This window comes from Zonotrichia albicollis, chromosome 4 (genome assembly GCF_047830755.1).
Source record: "Zonotrichia albicollis isolate bZonAlb1 chromosome 4, bZonAlb1.hap1, whole genome shotgun sequence".
NCBI classification, from domain to species: domain Eukaryota; kingdom Metazoa; phylum Chordata; class Aves; order Passeriformes; family Passerellidae; genus Zonotrichia; species Zonotrichia albicollis.
This window is the reverse complement of record NC_133822.1, coordinates 51,752,180-51,778,210: the sequence shown is the minus strand read 5'-3', so window position 1 is coordinate 51,778,210 and position 26,031 is coordinate 51,752,180. Positions and strand designations below refer to the sequence as shown.

The following is a 26,031-nucleotide window of genomic DNA, read 5'->3' as shown; positions in this document are numbered from 1 at the left end:
GAACATTCGTTTTCGAAACCAACTGAAACATCAGTGTTCATATTCTTCTACATGAAATAAGCACAACAAATAAAAGAAAAAACTCTTAGCAAAATTGTTTAGGCTTCTAGTTAGCTGATGTCAGAGTTCAGAAGTAAATGGTACAAATAGCACTTTGGAACATAAAGTATTTTAACAGATGTAATTATAAAAAACTATCACTAACTTTTTACTTTGCGCATAAGGGTATTTTTGTCTTTTCTTTCTTTTTATAACTTTTCTTTCTTTTTATAACTTTTATAACTTGATTTCTAATTTTTTTACACTGAAGAGAAGGGAGAGAACAATCTCTGCACCTCCTTAACACCACAAACTACGGCACAAACTCAGTTCTCTTTCCCCCTTATTTTGTGGCTTATAAAGCATCTTTTCACTTAAAACCACTAGTTCTATAATCAATATTTTTAAATACCCAGCCCAAGAAATTATAAAAAGATGTCCATTAAGAATAGATTATACTTCAACATCATGCTAAAAAAGCCCTACTTATTTCTGGTAAGTTTTATTTTTGCTCTGTGGCATCGACTGGCCCTTGCTTTAGCATATTAATAATTAGGAACCAGGGCATTGATGCTCTCATGAAGGTCAATAGAGAGCTTCATTTTCTCCTCTGCATTTCAGAGGACTGGAATGACAGCAAGAGAGACAATGAAAGCTGGTCCTTATGCCCCTTAAAACACCATAACATCATGCCTCTGTCTGTCCTGGATATCACCACAGTCTCTGTGTCCTCCCCTTTTCTGATAGAACAAATCTTCTAAGATTATTTCCAGCTCCTTCTGCACAGCCCTTCTTTCAGGGGAGGAGTCAGCTTGTGTAATGCCCATTCCCTTGCTAAGCATCTGCAGACTCACTGACCAGTACACCCACTCTGACAGACAGCCAGGCCTGGCCAAAGAGAACAGATAAATCAAGATATTTTCAAGAAGTCTGAGAGCACTCAACTTGGAGCCCTGCTCCTTGGATAAGTTTGGCTTGGAAATTTTCCTCTGCAAACTTCAAGCTGTAGATCTACCCCAAGAGATGTGATAAACAAGTGTGCATTAGTCCATCAATTTTGACTTCGCTTTTTCTACAGATTTATGTGGGGGTTTTTGTTTGTTCTACAAGAATCAGTTGCACTTTAATACATATTTTGAATCAGGTAAAGAATAATACACTTTTTATCTTTTCATCCTAATTTTGGTATTTTCAACTCAAATAATCTATAATAAGATAATGGAAAGAAAGAGACTGGTAATGAAAATACTACTCTTTACAATTACAGCATAAAGGTAAGACCAAACAGAGCAGGCAAGTTACAAGTGGTTCATCCTTGCCTTGAACCAGCTGTCCTGAAAGGTTTCTGCATGTGTGAGGTCTCAAATAGCTGATTCACTTGGTCTGTCATATCTCAATGGAAACTTATTCTAAAATACATACACATATACAAATATTTACAATTATATAAATATATTCTAATACTTACACAGATATATTTAGAGAGGGAGACAGACACACAGAAATCCCTACAGTGTTTCTGACAAGGAGGCATTACTTTCTGTATACATGAAATTTAGCAGGCTTTTCTTTTCACTACTTGTGTTATGAAATGACATAAAACATCAAACTCATATAAAGAACAATAAATTCCATTAATACAGTCACCTCACAATTAAGTATTTATGTAGAGACTGCAGAAAGCTCATAGATATTTTATAACTCCTTGGGGGCTGAATAAAATTAAATCAAAGGGAAAAGGAAATGTGGTGACGCAAATGCTCCCCCCCTTTAATTAATCAGAATTAAACAAAATAAAAGTAATCTTCTAGCAGTCAAAGCAGGACTAGGCTGAATATGATGATATTGTAAATAACCCAGCAGAAATACAAATGCTCCAAGTACAGGCAGCCCTAGTTAAAAAAAAGGTTTTTTCAAAACTGTAAACTACCAAAGATGGGCTTTCACATAATCCTTTCTGGGTATTTTACAGAGCAACTGTGAGAAATGACCTTCAAGATCCACTTTTAAATTCCAGCCTTATTAGTTTGAATCCATGGGTTGCTGCCCCTCTGCAAAGGGCAGCACTCCAAGGTCAGTCACCACACCACTCCCCAGCCGTGTCCCGGGGCTCTCCCACACTTGGCTGTCACAGCTCTGTCCCCAGGAGCCAGCACCACCTAGCACACCTATTTTGTATGCACACACAAGGCATCTTCTGGGAGTTCAGCCACTGCTCAGCTAATTGGCTACCTGCTTAATTACAACCCCAGCCAAGATGATGTTTTCTACACGGGTGAAAGTGCAGAGCATCTCCACAGCCACTAACAAGGCTGCCACAATCTCTGGTTACAGTGGTGTAAGCACCATCAAGCAGTAATATGTGAAAAGCTGCAGCCAAGTGCTGTAACCAATGTACCCAACTGCTATGGAAGTACAAGTGTTCTAAAAAGTATACTTGTCAGTTCTGGAGCCAGAGAAGTTAATTATCTAGTCAGACCACTGATGTACCACAGATCCTTAAGTGTGATTGAAATATCTCCGTATCAACATCAGTCATTTGTGTTTCTACAAGTATTTTGGTGCCTCTGGTGTGTTCTCATGACGGTTTGGAGCACAAGATAGGAGCTTCACTCATTTCCCTGATGGAGCATTGAATTACCCATCATCTCATGGAAGATTTGAGCTTCATTCTTCATTTGAATTAACAGTGTTACCTTCCAAGCCTCAGCTCTTTTTCTGCTTTTCTTCAATAGAGAAAAGAGTTCCTTTTTTCCATGCATATTTTCATAAATCTAGTAAATTAATTTCTCGACTTTTTTTCCAACCAGACAGGTTACATCCAAGTCTCCTGCTCTAAGATGCTTTCTTAGTCTTTGGAATAATTCCCACAGCCCACTTCTTCACCCTGCAGCTTTTGTAACATTCTTTAAAGCATATTGACACCAAAACATTGCTCAGTGCCCATGCAATGTGATATGCAGAGGTAAAACCTATTCACCCTGCAGTTCTGGGGCATGTTAGAGAGACATCAGAGAGACATGGCCAGGTTGCCTGTAAAGCACAGTGGGTCTTTTCATCGACATCTCAGCTTAAAAGCAAGGCTCAAGCTATCAAAACCCCAAAGCCTTCAGCTCTGCCCACTTATGCCAAGGAGTGATAAATCTCTAAAATCTTCTGCATTGTCTCATCTCTGCTCTCTCCTCTTTCAAAGCACACCAGCTTGTTGACCTCATGCTTTGAGAGAGTGGAAAGGTCTCCACTGGAAGTGACTTGCCCTGTCCTGTGTCTACTCCCATTGGGTGTGTCCCTGTAGTTTTCCCTTCTCATCCCAAAAAGTGTGACAGCCACCTCAAATTTTGTCAAGGTGACTTCAAAATGCAGTATAAAGCTGTAAGCACTGTGTCTGTGCTCTGCAGCACGGAAATTGCAAAATTTGAGAGAAATCCTGTAAATCAAGTGTCTGTGTTATTTTAATAGACTTCCCGTGCTAGCTGCAGTCTCTGCAGATTTATAAAACCATTTGGCAGCATGCTACACACCAGTAATTACCAGAGCAGGAAACGCTCAATAATACAGAAATAACTCCCAGTCATTACAGACACAAACTATGATGTGAAGATAGAGAGATTTCTTTTTACCTTTTTCTTTATGTACCAAAGAGAAAAACAAGGAATCTTTACCCCAAACAAAAGAACTGCACGCAACTCTCCCCACAGCATTCCTCACTGCTGACAAATGCCCTTGCAAAGTATCCTTAGGGGGCAGCTATCAGACTTGTCCCAGCCTTCAGTCCTAGAATAATTGCCAATCCTGCAAAACAGACACCTTGCCTATGTGGACCAAAGAGATGAAAGGGCCAAATTCAACCCTGTAACAAAGCAGCAGCAATGCTATTGCCTACACAACACTGCAAGGGTTTATACTTAGTTTTTAAACAAAGCATTAGATTTATTGCAGCCTTCATATAAAATGATCCCTCAACCACTCAATTATCACAACCACCCAATTATCACAACCTCTCAGGGGAATTCTGTAGTTTATACAGCATTTTTAATTACCCAGTACAAAAAAGGCCCAATTTTGATCTAAGAAGTGACAGTTTGACAAAATCTCCTAAGAAACAAGACTTCTCAAGCTCTGAATCTTTATCAAGGTTTCCCATCTACAAGAACAGTGAAGAAGTGAAAACACATAAGAAGGAATTTTACCAGGCCCAAACCAGGGAGGCCGTGGAAGATGATACACTGTTTGTAGCAAGAAAATCATAATGTATCTCTATTTAGCATATGCATGTGTGTGCCTATTTGCTCTAGATGCATGTATAATCAGCCCTAGTAGGAATTAGAAATCATATGAAGGATTAAACATCAATTGCCTGTCCTCCTACACTTCCCATCCCTCTGCCAGGTCCTGATTAAAACAGAAGGCACAGTGGCAATGGTTGGAAACAGATTCTGAAATTGAAATAAGAGAGGAAAATAGCTATTTTCTTTTTGTAGCAAAACCTATAAAAGCCACATCAGTATTTGACTGTCAACAAATACCACCATATTCTGAAATTAGGAAATCCTGATGGTTTTAACAGGATCTAGAAGGCGCAGAAAAATGAGGATTATTAAAACTTGAAGATGTGACAACTATATTTGATGATGGAAGTCAGTGTTACGCAAATACTTGTTTTAATATTTCTCAGGCATCCCATATATTATAACTATTTCTTGGTGACTAGGAGGGTTTCACACAATCTTTAAGTGTAATCTTTTGCTAGCTTCACCATCTGGGAGTTCAGACAGCATTTAATCTTACTGGCTTTTTTCCAAAAGACTTACTGTAGGTCTGTGGCATGTGTTTCTTTAACAATCAAATTAGGGGGTGATTTTGTTCTTGACTGTAGCTTAAAATAGACCACTATCAAAATAATATTAGGGAGATCAAGTCTGCAGAGAGCAACAGCATCTTTTATGACAATAGCTGACAGAGCTCTAACTTAGTATGATGCCTTCCCCAAAGTATGCAGAAATTCTTCAGAATTGAACAAATGCAGAAAACTTCTAACTACATGCAGATAAACCATAAAAAAACCCAAACTGCTGGTAGAACACAGGGCACCTCATCAGACAAGAAGAGCACTAGTTGATGAGGTGCTGCAAGAAAGGGAATGAAGGGGGGCAAAGGAGGAGAGCAGAGTACAATTGCAAGTCAGGCCATAAAGCCATTCTGCATTTCTAGGGGTATTCCTACCATTATCCATATGTGTATCTCTAGCTTTTTACATTAAGCATATCCAGAAGAGTTACAGTAAGTTTGATTTCTCAGGTCCATTTTTTAAAAAGTCCATTTTCTCAGGTCCATTTTCTTCTTCATTTTGTTCTGGATTTTTCAGGGATTTGTTTTAAAATACCTCAGAAAATCATGGCCAGGAAGATACGAAAGATGTTCCAAACCTTCACCAAACTGTTTGGAACAAAGTTCCTGGGTGTAGAGTCACCCACTGCTCTGGACAGACTCGACTCTGTTCAAAGCACAAGTAAATTTCAAAATTCCTACAGCTCTGCCCTCCAAAGCATTTATTAGAAACAGTGTTGTTTCCACCCAAGGCAGGGGGGTTGGAACTGGATGATCTTTAAGGTCTCTTCCAACATAAACCATTCCATGATTCTCTGAATCTATTCTGGCACAACTCAGTTTCAGATTTTTTCTTTTGTTTGATTGTTGTTGTTGTGTTTGTTGTTTTTCTTTTGTTGGTTTTGGTTTTGTTTTAATGCATTGGGAGTTTGTTGTTTACAAAGATTTTGGTGAGACTGATGTTTATTTGAAGGCTCAAGAACTAAGGGCAGAAAAAGAATGTGAGTTAAAGGTAAGTGCAACACATGAGTTGCAAGTAACATGTTGCTGTTTCAGATGTTAATTTTGGGGATAAGGATTTCTTGGTCTGTGGTCAAACCTCAGTAGGTTTGACAAGATCTAAGAAATCAAAGCATGATGACAACTTCCTTGTCCCCTAACACTCCACAGGACAAATGGACATCACAGCCACACTGGACATCACAGACTACAAATATTGTCTCTCTTTAGACAGAACTGTTCTGTTTCATGTTGATTTGCCACACAACTAATTCAAAGGAAAAATGATCAACATAATTCACAGAACATATCTGTCACACTGCAAGATTAGACCAGCTGAAAAATAGAGCAACATGGCTTTATCTCATATAGTACTCAAGTCAAGTCAAGTGGCAGCACTCTTAGATATAATTAGAAGTTTTCCATTTTATTCAACTATTACAAATGAACAGCATGAGACTTCACAGGAGCAATTTCATGGCAAGGGCCAAAGGAAAGTAATAAGCAAAAGAAAACAAAACACTTTCACAAACACAACTACCCACAGAATGGCAACCTGCTGGGCACACTGAATAAGGAGAGGCTGTGTTTCAGACAAAGGTCATGGGTTTGTTTTCTTTATTTAAAAACCTGTCTACAATGGCTTTTTTCAAAACATCATCTAATAGGTCTTTACCAACACATAAAGATGAAATCTATACTCAGCTGTGGTGCACATTCCTCAGCTGCTAACACCAGCCAAGGCAGCTGCTCACACAGGAAGCCCCTGTATGTAACAAGGCAACACCAGTAACGGTCCTAAACTTCAATAAGTTGTCAAATTGTTATGTTCAGGTTTCTAGACCTATTCACAGCTAGTTGAGTGGAAACATTTTTTTAGCTACACTGTCAGACTACTCTGCCATTCAATTGACACATTTCACTCTTTTGTAACAGGAACTGTATCCATGAAATATGGAGGACAGGAGGGATAGAAGGCAGCTTTGCAGTCACATCACCTGCTTCACCTCCTTCTTCAGAAGATCTGAAGACATCAGGATACAGAGAGACTGTGACAAGTCAAAGCTTTCTGTGGCAAATCCTTCCCATCAGCTGCAGACCACCACAGACAGATCTAGCCCCCACTCCCTAGCCATGCTATCACTGGCTTCCTTGTCCACAAAAAGTAATATCACTGCTGCAAAATGAAATCTTTTATAGCTCTGAATTTCTGGGCAGCAAAGCATAAGGTGAACAGATACAGGCAATGGGAAGGGCCTTTCCTACAATCCATCCAAAGTTGATCAAGGGTACACACAGCTTACACAGCTACCTGGAAGTATGTAACTTCTAACACTTCGTTATTGTTCAGATTTCACGTTGTTTCCTAAAACAAGAAGCTGGAACTCTTTCACCTTCGTTTTTAAGCCTCCAATCACACTTCCTCCCATAGCCCCACAGATGTACATTTTACTTAGCTAAATTTGCACTGTGGACCAGGTTTACTTTGCTGACAAATACTGGATAAGCAATGATCTGCAGATACGCCTAATGCATTCCTCCCTCTTTCAGACACAGGAGAATAATAGCTTATGGAAAAGTTCTAGCAGGAGCTTCCCAAACAAGCTTATTTTGTGCCTTGCATATGGAAACTTTCATCTCTTTGCACAAATTCCAAACATGCTTTTAACTTTGGTTAAGATAAGCTCTCTGGCAAAATGCTACCAGAGCTGCATGTGTGACTTGGTCCCTCACTGCACTGTGACATGCTACAAAACCACCAGGTGCTTTTGCACTGCAAGTGCCTCCCTCTGCACAGAAAACAAATCCCCCCTGCTCTAACTCCTTGAGAGTAGAACTACTTCCTCATCAATACTTTAGCTCCTCCAGGTCTTGTTAAAGATCTCACTAGGAAAGAGTTTTCAGATTCCATTCTTATTTTCAAAGTCAACACCACCTTGCCATTGCCCCAGACTGAGCTATTTGTTCAAAGATTCTTTATGACTAATCCATTCACTAATCACAGATCTTTGGTGCCTTCTAACCTGCCTGTCACAATGCTGGCTTGTTTATTGTAATAGGATGTTCACTTGACTTCTGTGACGTCTTTTTCAAACAGTAATCTTGCAACACTGGGGAAAGCAGCATAGAGCCCCACAGGTCTGCAATGCTTCTGAGGAGCTGTTACTCTCAGAGCAGAAGAGGGGGAGAAAAAGGGGATCTGGATATATTTCTCCTGCCTTTTTTTTTCCTAAAATATGAGCTAAAATATTACACAAGAACTGAAAAACAAAGAATAAGACATTACATGATGCCAATAGCCAGCAGTAATTATTTTACTTCTTGGTGAGGGTAGCCTTCCTCAATTCTTTTCTGGGGAAAAGTTTTCACTTTGGAATAGCATCAAATAAACACATCCATCTTGAAACAAAAAAAAAAAAATTCCCTTCTCCAATTTTGAATACACATTCCTAAAATGAAAATGCTCCCCAACATTAAAAGAGTTATTTGGTTTTTTTTAAAGGACGTTCATATCAGTTTTTGGTAGTTTGTGTTGCCCTTTTTGTTTTCTATTGCAGTCTCCATGGAAGGGCCCTCTCCTACCTTTTGGTATTTCCTCTGTGTACTGGTTTTGGCTGGGACAGAGTTAAATTTCTTCATAATAGCTTATGTGTGGCTGTGTTTTGGATCTATGCTGGAAACAGGGTCAGAAATAGAGAGATGCTTTTATTAGGGCAGAGTAAGTTTACACAACATCAAGGCAACCTTTTTGCTTTCTCACCCCATCCTACAAGTGAATGAGTTGGGGGTGCACAAGGAATTGGGAGGGAGCAGAGCCAAGACAGCTGACTCCACTGATCAAAGGGATATTCCATACAATATGGCATCATGCTGGCAACAAAAGTTGGTGTAAGAAGGAAGGGAGGGACATTTGGAGTGATGGCATTTGTCTTCCCAAGTCACCATTATGTGTGATAGGGCCCTGCTCTCCTGGAGATGGCTGAGCACCTGCCTGCCCATGGGAAGTGGAGAATGGATTCCTTGTTTTGCTTTTGCCTTACCTATTAAACTGTCTTTATCTCAACCCATGAGTTTCCTCATGTCTACCCTTATGATTCTCTTCCCAGTCCCACTGTGGGGCAGTGACTGAACATCTGCTGGTACTTAATTGCTGACCAGAGTAAAGCCCCAACACTCTGGATTATCATTCCAAACAACAACAATAAACAACTCTGGAAAAATTTTCTCAGCAGCTCAGTTTGTACCCTACTAATTGCACTGCCTTCTATTGCACAGGTGGGAGTGGGAGAAGTAAGAGATTAATTCAGGAATGAACCCAGCCATGGCAGAGCAATGCCCCTAATGCCCAGCAGACACCTGTCATGCAGCAAACATGAAAAAGTTCTCTATTGCATAGAAAAAAGAGGAGCGGGGGAAGATTTTAGGTCTTCAAGATGCCTGTCTTTAAATACCTTTAAATCCAGGGTCTTGGGACTTCCTGAAACAGGAGACCCTGAACTACATCTTTAACAAACTTCTCTGGTATGTCCTCATGCAAGGAATTCTGCCTATATACTCTAAGGTACACAGGGAAGCATTATCTTTATTGCTGTTTACAGCTTTTCCTTTTCTGTCATAGGGACTTCTACTGCTGTCAAACCTCTCTCCTAACACAAAAATATTTAGCCTGCCTTCAGTGTGCTCTCTCCTGACTTTTTAGGCTTCATTTTTGTTCCCCTCTTTCAAATCCTCTGTGTTTCCCGCTTGTTTAGCTCTGCCCATAATTAAGAGTGAACACAGTCTTATTGTGTTTTAAATGTTGAGTTTCCACAGGCAACCCATTTTCCACTACCACATCCTACTTTGATCATAGGCATGTGTTCCAAAACTATACCAGAGGGGTAACTGTATCTTCAGAACAGGTACCTGTGTAACACTAATTCAAATTATCCCTGCCAAAGACCACTACATTTCTCCAAGGTGAAATTCATCTACTCTTCCAGTGGTTTACTGTTCTCCAGGGAATATGAAGCAATTTCAAAGGGAAAAGAACAGAAATTCCCCCTTTATTTGATAGTGGGATTAGCTTTGAGGATTTTTTTTGTTGCTGTTGGGTGGAAGGTACTCAGTTATTTGACAGCTTAAACAGGTTTTCTGGCCTTAGAGAAAGTTGTGAGAGAGCACAGCAGTTAAACCACATACCAAACCATCCAGATTGTAAGTGCAGGAAAGGCAGTGTGCTTCATACCACATTCAAACAAAGTGAGAGTTTTTATTTGTAAACAAGGCAGTTCCAAACAACCTCTCAAACACCAGCCTGACTGAGCCTATAAATTTACAGGATTAGTATTGCAATATTTTGTTGCTACAGCATCATCTCTCCCAAGCATTTGAACTATTGTAGCAGGATCAACACTTGAGGCAACTCAACACAGGAGACAGAAGTGACTGATACTCCTTCTCAGTGCATTTGCTCCCACCTTGCAACCCTTTAGGAATGGAAGCAAGCAGCAGTGTTACAGCTGGGCCAGGCACCCTCCCAGCAGTGCCTGCACACTCCCTCTCTTCCCTGGGATTCTGTGGGCAGCTGCCACCAGGACCTCCCTGGCCCAGGGTCACTGCTGCAACATTGGCAAGAAAAGACACCAGAGGAGGGGAAACCTGACAGGAAGTCAAGGAAAAGCCTCAATTCACACAATTTCTCTAAATTGAAGAATCTCAAATTTGCCGCTTGAACAAAAAAAGAAGTAAGTTAAGTCCTTTGACCTCATCCTTGCCAGAGCTCTTCACTACAGAGGATTCAGGCAGTATTTGACCCCAAGACTAGGCAGACTTATTTTAAATTCTCCAGCAAACAGAAAAGACACAAACAAGGTATTTTCCTGCCTTAGTTTCCCATGGAAATAGAAAGCAGGCTGAGCTGGTGAGGGTGACACTTCCTTCTCCCCAAACAATGGCCATAGGGAGCATGGAACCTTTGAGGACAACTAATCTGCTCATGTTGCCTTTTGCACAAGAGGCCACCACCCTCTGTCCCCAGAGCAGCGTGCTGTCCATGCCCACGCTGGCGCAGGCTGTGGCACAGTGCTCCTCTTCTCCTGGGGCTTCTGCCCCTGCCCTTCTCCAGCACCCAACAGTTCACATGGCACTCCCACAGAAGTCCATCCTCTTGCTCCCTTAGCACTAAAAAGATGTGCCTCAAGGGAGAAAAGAGATCTCCTGATCATTCCCTCCAGGTAGAAGCTGCAGCTTTTATAGAGACAGGCCTACCAATGGGCTGTGTTAAACCAGCCACACTGCCAGTCCCAGCAGCAGCTGTCACATACCAGATGATAACACAATCCCAACACAAACCCCTGGGCTCCAAAGCCCCAAAGAACCATGGGCAGTGTGTGCTAAGTTGTTCCATGCCCATGTTTATACACACACACCTGAAAGGATTATGCTCTCTGTTTCCATTTACATGTTCTTAGTTCTAGATTTCTAAATTATGCTGTGCAGCAAGAACTAGAAACTTACTGCTGGCTATGAGAGCTTCTTCTTCTCTTGATTCCTGTGCTTTTTCAAAGACAGATGAGCTGAGCTACCAAAATAGTTCCTTCTCCCCTCTATGAAGGCACTTCACAGAACTAGCTTGTGATTCAGGAATCAGACACTTCTCTAAAACCAAGCAAGAATGGAATTACAGCTAATCACATTAGCTCACAACTTTTTTCCCCTCTAAAAGCAGGATTAAAGGCAGAGATGGGGAACTTCCCACATTCCCACACACCAGCTGCATTCTTCCAGACTCAGCTTGCTGAACAGCTAATAGAATTACCATCCATAGACCTAGGATTTTCAGGGATTACTCTGGAGAGGTTGCCAAAGGAACTAACCAGACTGTAATTCCCGGCTTTGCACCACCAGAAAGGGATAGAACAACCTTAAAATGACATTGAGAATCATCCCAGAGGGAACCACAGCCTGAGGAAGTTGCCATCTAGATTTTGTAAGGGCTGTGGAGACACTGATCTTAAAGTTTATTGAGAAGACCGACAAAATGAACTGCAAGCCTAGGTTTGGAGATGTGATTGACGAGAGGAGTGACAAGGTAAGGGAGAGGGGATTGCCCTCCAAGACCGAGCTGATGTACATCTGTTTAAAGAGATCAGTGTACATTTTAATGCCTTATCCATTCCAGCAAATACGGCTAAGTTCTAATCTTCAAATTACTCATGAAAATAGCTGAAAAACATTTTTTTTTTGTTCAAAGGGGAAGACGAAGAAGAGTAGAAAATTTTCTATTTATGTTCTTCAAAATGTAAGTCACTCATATCAAACCAAACATACACAAAACTTTGACCTTTGCCATGACATAGGCAGCAATAACCACTGAGGCTAGCTTTATGAATATTATTTTTCATTTCCAAACACCAAAATCTAAAGTCATACTCCACCCCCTCCATGGCACCACAAATACAATGCAGGTTTCACTGTACAACTTTTAAACTTTCTAAAGGATAAACGTTGCAAGTTTGAACTTAGGAAATTAGAAGGTCTTTTTTCCCCCCCATTTATCTTCAAGGATTTTATCTTTCTGAGTCAAGGACATCTACAAATAAGGTCAGCAAAGAAAAACAAAAACTAGTTCAGATAAATCTAGTTTCAATTCCAAACTTTAGCATTCATTCATGAAACAAAGATTTTTAATACCAATTCAGAAAAAAAAGCATGTTCTTTAAAATGAGGTTTCAAAACAGACAAGCAGCAATTTAAGGACCTTAGCTTTACTGCACAGTAAAGCATCACCTACTGCTGAGCAAATTAAAAACCCAAGGCCCTCACTCAGCCTGCCAAGGCACCTGCACAGACTGGGAGCCATGGAGTTAACAGTGGGAGGGATGCAATAGGGCAGAGGAAAAGGCACCAGAAAGAAAAAGGTTGCTGCCCATTATTAAGTTTTACAACTTCTTGCCCTCTCCTCCCCCAACAGGGAGCAGAGATAATGAATCAAAAAGAAAAAAGTCCACAACCAACAATAAAATAACAACTTCCCTCAAGAGATAAGGGGAAAAGAAAAGAATAATATTTTTTTTTCTTATTAGTGGCACTTAGCTGGAAGTTGGGGAGGGGAAATGTTCCCCAAACCCACCTTTCACTCAAACTGTTTCAAAACCTAACAAAATCCATGAGCTCACATGGTGACCTGTCACATCTGGAAAATACAGGGATCTCTGATGAACAGCAAGGTAACTTATTTTGTCTCTTCACAAGACATCTGCACAAAATGGAGCACTGCTCAAGTTATAAGAGCTGGAGATGTGTCCTCAGTCCCACCTCTGATGTTAAACTCCACCAAGGACCAGATTGTTAGTTATGACTGACAGGTATTTTACAGCATTACAAACATGCACTACGCATCATCTGTTTCCGAGGAGGTCTCTAACACATACCTAAAGATAGAAAAATCATACTTGGCCTAAATGAATCAATGTTGGCAGGGAAAAAAAGTGATCTGCTGCAGAACTTGGCTGGAGATGGATCTTTTTTGCTCCTTGCAGGGAGTTTGGAAAGCAGAAATTATCATAACAGGACACAAAGGACAGAGAAACAAATCAGGGAAATCCAGAAGGGCTCTCAGTGGGGAGCAGAGAAGAGCAAAGAACTCACGTCTTGTCTGTACCTTTATGCAATGGAGTAGATAGACAGGACAGCACAAAAGGCACTTAGATAATGACCAGCAGATGAAACAGAAGAAGAAATTAACTGTAAAGACGTTGGAAACAGAGCTGTGCCTATAAAGGGACAATCTCACTGGCCTCTAATGCCAGTCCAAGGACATTTTGCTACAGGATTTCTGGAGCAGGGGTATGCAGGACATCAGATGCAATCAAAGTTCAGTGTATTTGTCCCCTTACTGTAGCAGAATGCTACCATGGAAAGCACATGGTCTTCTACCCTTCCCTCCCCTCACCCTTTCTCCCTGAAATCAGGCGAAAGCTGTCTGTCTCAAGTCACAGTTTCAGTGTCATTATTGTTGCCTGCAAAAGAACCTGAACAGTATCAAAACAGTCAAGATCAACTACACCTTAGGGTGGCACTTCAGAAAAAAGAAATAGGGAGGGGGATAAAAAGATGTTAGAAATGGTTATCCACCTTTAAGCCACAGTCACCCCCTGGACCTCAGACCTGCCCTCATAAGAGGGGAAGTGCAGAGCCTACAGGGTCTGACATTGCCCACAGAGGTGAAAACTGGCATTATGACAAATGAGAGCGATGGACAGACAGATCTCCCCACACCAGAGGAGGGAGAGGCTGACGTGATCTTGGGGGACCAGATCCATTCAGCTCCTGCTTGTCTTGGAGATGGTGCATTGAGGTCCCCATTTGGGCCACACAAGATTTTCAGTCCTATCAAGCCAGAGGTTCTCTGTGGACATAGCACTGCCCGCACCTCTCTACCTCAAGCAGCTTGAGACTCCCTCAGCAGATTCTCTCCCCCTTAAGCCTCGCTGTGTTGAATACAGATCCCAAACAATGAGCAAAGCTCCAAATTTGCCACCTTACTTCATGCCAGAAAGTTGCCTGCTGGCTTTAGCCCCCTAAAACCTCTTCTAATTTGAGTTTCTTTCTCAGATCAGTGTGATTGCTAAGTTATGTACAGGGTCCATATTTTGGCATTCCCCAGTTATGCATCGACCACATACCTTCCTGCACTTGTTAATGTTGACTGCCTCAGCATGGTGTTATTTTTGTCCTTCCCCCACTCAGACTCCAGCAATTAAACCACGCTGTGATCAAGAACTACAGACATCTCTTTGGCTGGCTTTATGCTAGCACTGCTTCCCTTGACAAAATACTGTGTGCAGTATTTATTTGGAGAATGTTAAACTCTTCAGACAAACACTTGCCTTACACACAGTATTGGGAGGGGGAATCACTCCTGCCTGCAACCATTTTATGAGCTCCACCTATTGAAGCTCATGAAGCATCAACCACTTAGCAACCATGGCACTTATGACCCCAAGTACAACTGGCAGCACCTACTAGACAGCAAGTGTGCTGCTGGATGAGGGAGATAGCAGTGAAGAAGCCAAAAGGCTTCAATGGACCTGCTGGCCATCTCCTACTTGCTGGACCCTCTAATTACCATTCCTTAAAGCTTCCACCCTGTGTCAGTTGGATTTGAGGGGCAGAGCAGCCCAGCACAAGCTGGGACCTCTCTCACCAGCTCTGCTCCCTGTTTAGTGCCCCAAGCACTTGAAACTGTGACCTACTCCACCTGACCTCTGATCAGGAAACCACTCTGGATAATGTGTGTATTATACCTGGACATCCCAAACATACCCTACCAAGTAAATGTGACTGGCCAAGAGGGAACCAATTCTTAGAAGTCAGCTTTCTCTTTCTGTTTAACAGGAAAGAAGAAAAAATCATTAGAGACAACAAAAGGCACAATTAATACAAAGGTGCTGCTGTCCAATAGGACCTCTTGCCTTTTACAGTTCAATCAGAACAGAAATCCAAGGGGAAGTGGTTAAAAATGCAGGTTAGATGTGATTCAGCTGCCTCTATCTTCCTTGCAAACTCTGCTCCATCACAGATACAGCACCTACTCCAGCCTCATGCCACAGCAAAGCAGCTATGTCTGCTCAGCCTGAATTATCTCTCTGCACTCATTAACAGCGCTCCCCCACTCCAAATCTTATTTGGGATTCAGCTCACAAAGCTGACTTAACCCATCCTTAAACCCACAAACCATATTTCTTTCTCAAGTGGCACCCAGATCCCATCAGAGGAATGACCTGTGCTTTGCAGCACTGCCTCCTTTCAAGGTCAAGCTGAGCATGTTTCATTTGATCACATCCACAGGCTCCAAGCAGTTCACCCCGAGGGGCACAGCCTTGTCAGGTTACTTTATGCCTGCTGATAACTGTGCCAAGCCACTCCCACTCACACCTATCCCAGGTGATGCAGCTGCAGCAGAGACAAATGAACAAGCTGGAGAGTTTGCCGCTCCCACCTGCTGAGTGCCACCTGTGCCAAGGCAGGAGGTCCAAGGGAGGGCTGCCTGGGAGGACACAGTCGTGCTCTGGTGACAGAAGCTGGGACCATGCTCAACAAGCCTTTCAGAAACATGTGAGACAACACTAGTCTTAAGCCTCTGAGGGACTAGCAATATGAGACAGCTTCAAGGGATGATTTTCATACTTGTCCCATTAGGAATCACATTTGTGCAACTCAGATAGTTGCACAAAATACCTGAGCATGATTTACCTTTTTTATGCTCTATTTTTCTCCCTTTACCCCTGTGCAAGTTCTAAGAAATCAGAAGCTGCATAGGAAAAAGCCAAGTACACAACAGCAGGAAAAATAACTGTGTCATCAAAACATAGAACCTAAAACTTGAGAGTCATTCTCCACATTCATGTCAGATCTCTTGCCAAAACTTATTCTCACGGCTGCGTTTTTTCCACTTGGAAGAACCAATACATTTACACAAGTACATTCTTCTCCAAGGTTATTCTGAAATTATTACTTGCAATGCCCTTGGCAGATTAGAGGCATTACATAAATATTAGATACTATAGAATACAGTCTTAAACAAGGAAAGGGAGTTCTGAAGCTCTTAAAAATATCATGAGGTTTCTGTAGGCATTTTTATATGAACCCAGGCTTAAACAAGAGCCAGGCAATATGCATTAAAGTTAACATTACAATATGCATAGAAGAATAATTCCTACAGAGGAAACTGTTCAGTTGTCTCTAGCTACATGTATGGGACTTGAGTTTTTAGTGCATTCATCAGATCCTACTCAGTCTAAGGCTCTGAACTACAAAAAGAATAAAAGAAAATGTTTTCATCTAGACAAAGAGAATTGCAAACAGTTTTTTTAAAAGTTTTAAAAGGAAAGTAATGCGTTATTTCTGTGTACATAACCTGACAACCAAACAGAACAAGATTTAAAAAAGGATTCCTTTCCCCATGAGTCTCATCCTCCTGAAATTTGTACCAAACAGAACACACAAAGAAATGTGTTTACAGATGGGGTATGAGTCATGCTCCCAGGTGAGGCTTAGAAAGACTATCACTTCCAATTCACAGGAGCAGGACTGTGCTGTTGTTATCTTCCATTAATAAGAAGCAATGGGTATTAGAATAAGCAATCAGTAGTTACAAGCCCTATGCTATCCTCCAACATCAAAATATTCAACTCAGGACAAGCATTGTCTCTGTTTTGCCTTGCCTCACCTCACAGTTGCGTTAAGCTTTCACCTGCTTCATAACATTATTAAAATTCTTAGCATTTTAATAAATAGTTTGGTCTAGACAGAACATGAAAGGTAGATGAATACTTCTGTGTTATCTTAACTCACCAAAGTGTTTATGATCCCTGAGAAATGATGGAAACATTTTAACAAAAACTGCCAATTCTCACATACATTCATCTGCTACAAACTAAGTAACAGAGCATGAGAAAACATGATGCAGTATTATCAGCCTTACAAAAAATCCAGCAGTTTGAGAAGAAAAAAATTCATAAACTGCTCCCCCTCTTCATTTTGAACCGCATAACAACTTGCCACTGTAATAGTGCTGGAAGGACACAGTCATCATACTTCACCTACAACTCTGCATTCATTATGGGTCGATAGCCACCAACACCAAGAGGAAACGTAATTTCTACTGCAGACCCACAGAGCAGAGAAACCACAGTATCACTGAAATGTAACATTACAGAAAAACAGCCTGGACTTTGTCTCCTCAAACAAAAGGCACTGCAGGGATAATGAACTGACTTTTTAAGCCAAGAAACACACATACCAGTAAACTCAAGTTTCTGGAAACCTATTATAACTCAGAACTGCAAAGGTGTCTGAAGTGCCATTTAGAATTTTTCAAAAAATAAATTAAAAAGGCAGGCAAAATTGTCTCTTGCATGAGGACACAGACAACGTACAATCAAATCTTTTCCCCTGTCCCTTAAGTGTATTTGATAGTACCTTTTGAAGTTCTCCAAAGAGATGGCAGAAAGGCAAGAGAAAAGAGAGGAACACATGTGACACAGAAGCAACCAGCTATGGTCCCATCCCCAGGATTCATACAGTTTAGAAAAGCAATGATAGTTCTGGATTCTGAACTGCAGGAATATACATTCAAAATGGATGGAAAATGACTAAGCTTGTTTTTCTACCACAAAATGCTACTCAGTTGCAGTTTCTCTGCAACTCCACCAGCATGAGCAGCAGGCTAGTTCTTTGTCATTTGCAAATTTAGCATTTATTTTATCATGCCATATGTAGTCAAGGGAATTCAGCTAGGAGAGATAGGCTCTGCTCTACCCTGTTCATCCTCTGCCTTCACAGAGGAAGATAAAGCAAAGAGGAAAAGGTGAAAAATAATGTTCTGGGGAGAGTTTAGATGCAGTGAATATCATCTGGGTCATTTCACGTTTCATACTCTCTGCTCTTGCCTTTACTTTGCCAGTTACTTTCAGAGTTGAACGCTGGGGCTGCTTGTCAGCAGAGCTGCAGGGAAGCAGCAGAACACACTGAGAACAGCACAGGAAGGACCAAACCAGAAACTTCCCTGCCAGTAACAGGGCAATCCAAGCAGAAGCTCAAGGAACAGCTCATGGCTCGGGCAGGGAAAGCTCTAGAGGAGACCCCGGTGCATTGGGAGTGCTTGCAGAGGAGAGGGAGGGACGAGTAAATAAAGTGTGAGGCAGGATCCCTCCCACCCTCCCTTATTCAAATAAATCACAACTTTTCAGAGCAGCAAATCTTCTTACTCCTCTGGATTAAAGGCAGACTTAAAAGAACGTTTGTTAACAGACTACCCTCTCCCAGGGTCATTCCTGATGCATGCCAGCTGACCACATGCAGAAAACTAAGTTAAGGGGGCCCTTGATTAAAAATGTAAAGTTTATTTCTAAATAAAACAGTACCTTTAAAAGACAATTTAAAAGTTTACTGGATGTGGGATGCAATTTTAATTTTGCTTCTATGGAGTTTGATGAACATTAGACAAGTGTCTGTGGTATAAGAATATATATATCTTTGAAATATGGCCTTTTGCCATCCTTTATGAGGTGAAATGAAATTCAAGGTCTCAGGGCTCCCATGCAAGGAAGAGACAGCAGGACAATCATTTCAGAAGATAACCTTTAGGCTGCTCACTGACTAAGGAGAGCTGAATCCCTATGGGATTCCCACTAAAATGTCAGGAAGCAACAATATTTTATCCCAGTACCAAGAATGTTTCTGAAGACTTCATTTGTCTGCCTACATTTTTTCTGTAATGATCACTCCATTAAAAGAGGGAAAGTTAATAATAAAAAATAAAGGCTAATTTACATTTCACTACATAATATCACAGAGCTAAGAAGGTAATTTTAAAAATAAGTTAAAATATATAACATGAATGAATAATGTTGCAAAATACCGATTGCAAAAAATGTTCAGTACAAGAGGAGGAAGAAAGTGGAGTGAAGGAGAAACACTTGTTCCAGGGGAATAAGTCAGATCAAAAGGCCCATACCAAACAGATTCTAGGGAAAAGAAATAGTCAACAGGGTGAGCTACTTTGTCAATACGTTGTTTAGTAAGAAATAATAATCCTCAGGAATCAAAGAAACAAGGGGAATCCCCTAAAAAATGCATATTTTGTAGATACAAACTGCTTCAGTCTGGCATGGGAACCAGGTCTAACCCCAAAATGCCTTCTCCAGATTGGATGAAACACCAACATGATGACATCAAGGAACTCCAGTATCATCTGTAAACTGACATGTTTAACAACTAAAGAACATGAACATTACAAATGCTTCCCTGAAACTCAGCCTCCAGGTGACCTATCCTCAGAGCCAGAATTTCTTCCTAAAGATAGTGAGACAGATGCTGCTGCTGGGTGTGGAACATAAATCCACTGACTCAAACCCTGCTGTGCAATGGCTCACAACACCAGGGCAGATAGAGTACACATAGATACAGGTGGCACACACTCTCCTTACACCTTCTGGGCCAGTCCCCACCTTCTAAGTCTACAACAAACCTCTCATTAGCTTCAGGAAGTAAAAATCCCTGTGTGCATAGGCATCCCAACCAACAAAAACACTGCAATCACTTTTGCTGATTTGCTAAAACATGAAAACACAGAAAAGGCAATAGGCCAGGCAAGCTGCACCTCGGCACACTGCAGGTATGGCAAGTCATCTCTCATGTCTCACACCAAAGCAAACTAGCAAGATGTGAGTTAAATTGCTGACCTTTGTGTTACATCACAAGCTGCTCGTGAGGACACCAAACTTCCTCCTAACATTCTTGTAACTGCTCACTTGTACTGTAACAAAAGGCAAGCATTGTTCTGATAGTTTCCTTAATAGAGACACTAACAAAATGCTAAATAATAGCATCAAAGTGCTTTATTCCCTGCTTTCCCCAAGCCAACAAATCTCAGAATATGTATAACAGTAATTTCATGTTCCTGGTGCTTTTTCCATTTCTTTTCTTATGTAACTCAAACCTGTTTCTAAAGAAAAACATAGTTTCAACACATATCTCCCAGCAAGTCCTACAATTATTTTCGGAAAGCCTGGTAATAGCTCAGTATGAGTAAAACAAAAAAAAAGTTCGTATTTGGCAAAATCTGAGTTTGTCCATATTTTCTTATTTTTCTTTATTCTTCAATGCTTTGCCTTTGGAAATCAATGCAATTTTGGTGGCAGTGCTTTCCTCTCAGCTTCTCCACAGCAAACATTTGAGATCTTCATGAACCCCAATTTTGGAACATGATATAGATACTTCTGGGAAGGGGGTAGTAACTCATTCACTAGTTCTCTCTAACAAGTATCACCTTCCCCTCAGATCTGTTCCATCAGCACCAGAGCCAGTAACTGCAAGGGAAGGGGATGAGACAAAAAACTGAAACCAACCAAACAAAAACAAACAAAAAACCCTTCAACAACAAAAAAGCTACCAGAGACAAAGCAAAAAGGCAACTTATTTTCACATAGATAACAACAGGAACTGAAAAAGCTAGTGACTTTTTTTACGTCTCCCAAATAACCAAGCTGCTCAAAGCTCAAGAGGGAAGAGTAACAAGTATACAAAAACAGTCATGATATGTTCTGCTTTCATGGCCACCAGAGCCATTTACTTTATCTCCAAATACTCTCTCACCTCAGGTTTCATCACCAGGGTCAATGAAACCGTCACTTTTCAGCAGCCACATTTTTCTGCCCCAGCAGCCTCAGGTGAAGCTCATGGGATGCACATACCTGGGAGCCAGAGAACCTCCCTTCCACTTTGTCACCAACCTGCAATTCCTGCTACTTGCTGAAAGCCACAGAACTTGACCAAAGCTGAAAATAGCAGCATGTACTTATTTTGGTAAAGAAGGGCTTTTTAAGCGACCATTATAGTGGCAGAACAATTTGCGCTTACTTTTAAATATTTAAACTTACAGTTCTTGGGGAATTTGCTCAATAATTCAATTCTTTATTAATCTGAGGAGAACAATCCAATTTAAAATTCTTTAAATTTTTCATTAAACTCTCTCTTTAAATCTCCCATTTCAGCATCCCCAATAATGTAACGACCTTTTAAATAAAGCTAGTGATTGCTCATTAACAATGTGAAGCCTTCACTGTAGTTTTTGCAACAGCTTTTCGGGGAATTCATATATGTCTAAAGAGACTATGCAGAACACTTGTGGTCTGAAAGGGCTAACTTAGTAACTTTAGTAATCTCTGAGTTGGTAGCAACAATGGATGGCCAGACATGCTCAAGACTTAGAAGCAGTAACAGAAAGAAACCAAATACTGAATCCTGCACCCAGAATCCTTAAGGAAAACAATGTGCCTACCGATAAATACATCAAGTACAAGGACATGCCTTGCCTCTGCAGCTACTCCCACTGCCAGCTGGATGCATCCAAAGGAACACTGCCTTTCGCCTTGCTGGCAAGGCTACAACCAGGTCCTGATCAGACACCCTCTAAAGTAAATACCATTATATGAGTGAGTCAGGGCAACAAACCATTTGGAAAGCCCACTTTGGGGGCCAGCCAATTTTTTTTTCTTTCACTTTAGAGTCTGTGGTCCTCAAGCATCTCCCCAAACTGAAAAGCGTTTTAGACACATGTAGCCAGTCCCCAGCAGCGAGCACAGCGGCTGTCAGGGCCACAGGAAGGTGCTCCAAACCCTACACATTTCACCACTCCTGGGCAGCGGGAAATATTTACACACGCACAAACCAAACAGGGTTTCCTACCAAAAGCCCTTTTTATTCCAGGGTCAAGGACCCAGACGGCTGTTCAGTATCCTTGGCCCCTGCGCCCCCGGGGCCGTCACTGCGGGTAGGGGAGCCCGGTGCTGCCCCTGGGCATCCTGCGCCGACCCGGGTAGCGGCCACTCCCGCGGGGACATTCAAGGGCAGCTGATCTGCATCCTCGGGCTCCCGGGAAGGAGCCACCCAGGTGCAGAGCCACGGCCAGTGCCGGACACAGGGCGCCGGGGATGTCGCTCCCCTCCCCCGGCACCTTCCCCCGCCGCTCCCGCCGCGCAGGCCCGGGGCTGCGCTCCCCCGCCTCCGGCAGCGCCGGGACTCCCTCGGCATCGCCGCCTTTGGCCGCCGGTGCGCCCGGCAGCGCGGGCAGCGGCCCGGCCGCGCTCCACCTGCTCGCCGCCGCGTACTCACTCCGCGTAGCCCGTGGTCCAGGGCAGGCGCCGGGTGTCCTTGCTGAGGATGAGGATGGGGCGGGCGATGTGGTCCGCGGAGCACTCCACCTCGTCCGGGGACAGTCCCAGGAACTCGGGTCTCCCGTAGGGGAAGCGGAGGGGCAAGTCCGCGCCGCTGCCGTGGTCGGCGCCCGCGCTGCCAGCCATGATGCCGCCCATGAAATTGGCCACGGCGGACTTCACCCGTGTGAGCATAGTACCCCCGCCGGCGGCGGCAGCGCCGGGGCCGCCGCGCAGGGCGGGGAGCGGGGCGCGCCGGCGGGCAGCGCTGCGGAGGCGGCTCCGGCGGCCCCGCCGCGCTCCCGCAGTGGGGGCGCGGGGCCGGGCGAGAGGACGGCGGGCTCAGGGACAGCCGCGGGGCCGAGGCCTCATTGCAGGTTTCCCCCTCCCGGCGCGGCGCTGGGTGAACTCAGCCCGGCGGCAGCGGCTGCTGAGTCATGTGATAGCGCGGCTGGATTCGCCCGGGCGCTTCCTGCTCCTCCTGCGGCACCGGCGGGCTCCTGGCACACGCCGGGCACGGGCGCCGCCGCCTCCCCGCGCCGGGGCCGGCCCGCGGCAGGTGCGCGGCGGGCGGAGCCTGCTCCCGGCGGGGCCGCCCCCGGCTGCCCGCAGCGATGCGGCCGGGAGCGCGGTCCTGCCCGCGGCCGCCTCCGGGATGAGCTGTACGGGAAGGCGCTCGGAGTCGCTCGGGGCTCCCCTACCGGGGCTGGGGATCGCAGCCCGCAGTGCGCTGCCCCTGCTGCCTCTGGGCTGAGCCAGCGCCGTCCCAGCCCCGGCAGAGCCCGCTGATCCTGCGAGACAAGACTCCGCTGGGAGGGTTTATTGCCTTCTGCTCAAACCTGCCAAGGATATTTTCCCCAGGAAGCCATTTGCTAGAAAAAGAACCCGGGACGGTGGCCGAAAGCGAGCCCTGCTGCCCGCCTGCCCTGGGTTCCCCCGGCTGCCGGGGGAGTCGCGGATTCGCCCGTCCGCCGCTCAGCGTTGGCCGCAGCCCCCGGGCTGCTCCGGGCACCGCCAGGCGTTCGGAATGCTGCCGTGGAGCAAAAGTGAAAGGACGTGGCCAAAAATATTCACATTTGCGGACATAGATGTTTTAAACCCTTCTTCTCTTGTTGTGTTATTTTGACCATGTTATACTCTTTCAAAAAAAAAAAAAAAATTAGGAGGTCTGTTCAATGTGGTAGTCACCCATGTGTGGAGGGGTTACAGATTTGGGTGTGCCAAGCTTTAAGAAAATGTAGGAATGGAGCAGGAACATATAGGAAATCTGTCCTCTGAAGCAAGTCTTTGTCTGAGCCCTGTGATTCTGCAGCCCTCCTGAGAGCTGTAAATCTCACCGGAAGGCAATGACCTGCGAAATGAACGAGGAAGGTACGGCAAACCTTGAGAGTAGTGAAGTACTGGAACTTGAACTTTGCAGTCTATTGGACCCAAAGATGTTGAAAAATATTATTGACTAAAACTTAAACAGAGAGAATGCAGTCTTTGTTCTCCGACCCCATACTGCAGTCACTATTCCACACAACACGAGGGAGAAATGTGAAGTAATATGTTAGAGTTTAAATTATTATCTCTGCTAGATGACAAGGAAAAGCCCAGATGAGACATATGGGGAGACAGCTTAGCAGCTCACCACTCAAAACAGATCTGTGCAGTTTGAAATGTGTGGATGCTTACCTCTGGTACAAGAATGTTGTAAGGACACAGCAGTACAATAGGAGGGATATGGCCTCCTCATGCTTAAAAGTACAGAGATGCCTTGATTTCAGTTCTCTGGGAAAGAGGATCATGTTCACTTTTGAGTCAGAAGTGAAGCTTCACTTCTCAAAGGAAGTAATAATCAGTCGCTGCAGGGCTCAGCAAGTTCCCCTATCTCCCAGCCCGTGATCCACCTGGTCCAAGCCAGACATTTTTCTTGGCAGGTAGACCTTTAAAGGTTTTGATATTGAGTTCCAATAAAATTTTGAGCCTGAATTCTCTATGCAAATGTTTGAAAATCGACTCTCTGTCCTTCTGCAATCCCACGACTAATGTAAAAGAAAGATGTCAGGTTAGTGGGGTTTTTTAAATGTGAACTTATATGTGACATTGGAGCAAATCTGCTTTTCTCTTTGAATGGGTAACCATGCCGGGGAGTGAAGCTGTGTGTGGGCCAGAAACACATTCATATGAGCTCTTTGAAGCATCTGAATTATGCCACCTTGCTATGCATCATATTCAGCATTCAACAAATTCAGTCATTTTAATCATAATGAAAGCAGATTGGAGATGACTTCTAAAAATCATGTCCTCCAGCTCTTTTTCAAAGCAGGGACAACTTTAAGGTTATGTTATATTCTTCAGAAACATTTACTTGGCTGTAAAGATTCTGGTTCTAGCTTGTGAGTACTTGAGCAGAAAGTATTATATGTGGAGTAGTTGGAAGTGTATCCAGTGAAAGTGCATTGACTCAATGAATTTAAAATTTTTCTGATAATAAAAATATTTCTGGTGCAGGTTCTTTTTTGTTTCTTTTGCATAATATGGCAATGCTTGGGGCTCTCTGCCTCACAGGAATGTGAGATTTATTTCAACAGTGTAACTCTCACTAGCTTGTACCTCGTTTATACCTTATGTTGCTTGCTTACTAGAAGGTTTTTTTCCTGTGCTTTTCATGCTCTGAATAAAAGCAATAAAAATCTCCCAAAGACTTTGGTGAGAGGAGAAGCAGGTCTGATGTAAGATGAATGCTCCATTTTTTGCAGGTCTGAACTTCTGGGTCATGTTATCACAGATGTAGTCAATGTCTACAGGTGTGAACTGAGCTGCATAACAAATTAAGAGGGTGTGTCAGAATACATGCCTGACATTACAGGATGAAGCTGTATATGTAGGGGGGCAAAAGCTTTGACAAAAGAATTGGTTGCACTTCTCTGTTAATTCCCCATACAAAAAACACAGGAAGCCTTATTTTTGCATATGATTCTACTCAGGAAGATTACCACATCATGTGGTGATCAATGAAGTTATTCTTACCTTTTCAAAAGGACTGTGCAACCTTTAATTAGCATGAGGAAGCTCTTTATCTCTAGAGAAAGGCCCTTCAGAAGCACAGTGCCTGAAGCATCATAGTGATGTGGAGGACAAAATGCCTCTTATTAAGACATCAATCCTACTTCCAGCAATATCCAATCTCTGTCTGCCTTCAGCAACCCCCAGCATTTCTAGGCTTATCAGAGCTGATGAGATGGAAGTTGTTGGTGTTCTTGCCAGTTTGCATGCAGAAGCACCAATTAAGCTTAAAAATAAATAAATGTTAGCAATATTTGAAGTGGTATATTTCCTCTGCTATTCCTGATATTTACTGCACCATCCTCTAGTCAATATTAATTCCATACATGGATTTCCTTTTGAGAGACTTCTGGAACTGAAGCTCAGAGAGAGCATTTCCATCAGAACATGATTAGTGTGATGGTCCCAAGGC

General features: G+C 43.0%; 1 protein-coding gene across 2 annotated transcripts in view; it reads right to left on the bottom strand.

Moving 5' to 3' along the window:
* PPM1H (protein phosphatase, Mg2+/Mn2+ dependent 1H) overlaps window positions 1-23,451 on the bottom strand; it is a 130,767-nt gene extending 107,316 nt beyond the window's left edge. Inside the window, exon 1 of one of the 2 annotated variants that reach the window (XM_005480554.4) lies at window positions 22,528-23,451. In XM_005480554.4, the coding sequence (XP_005480611.1) occupies window positions 22,528-22,763 (236 nt within the window). In that variant the 5' untranslated portion in view covers window positions 22,764-23,451. Of the gene's footprint in view, window positions 1-17,832; window positions 17,904-22,527 lie in introns of those variants that run through there. The other variant, XM_074539806.1, reaches the window with a different exon arrangement.
* Window positions 23,452-26,031: the final 2,580 nt, after the last annotated feature.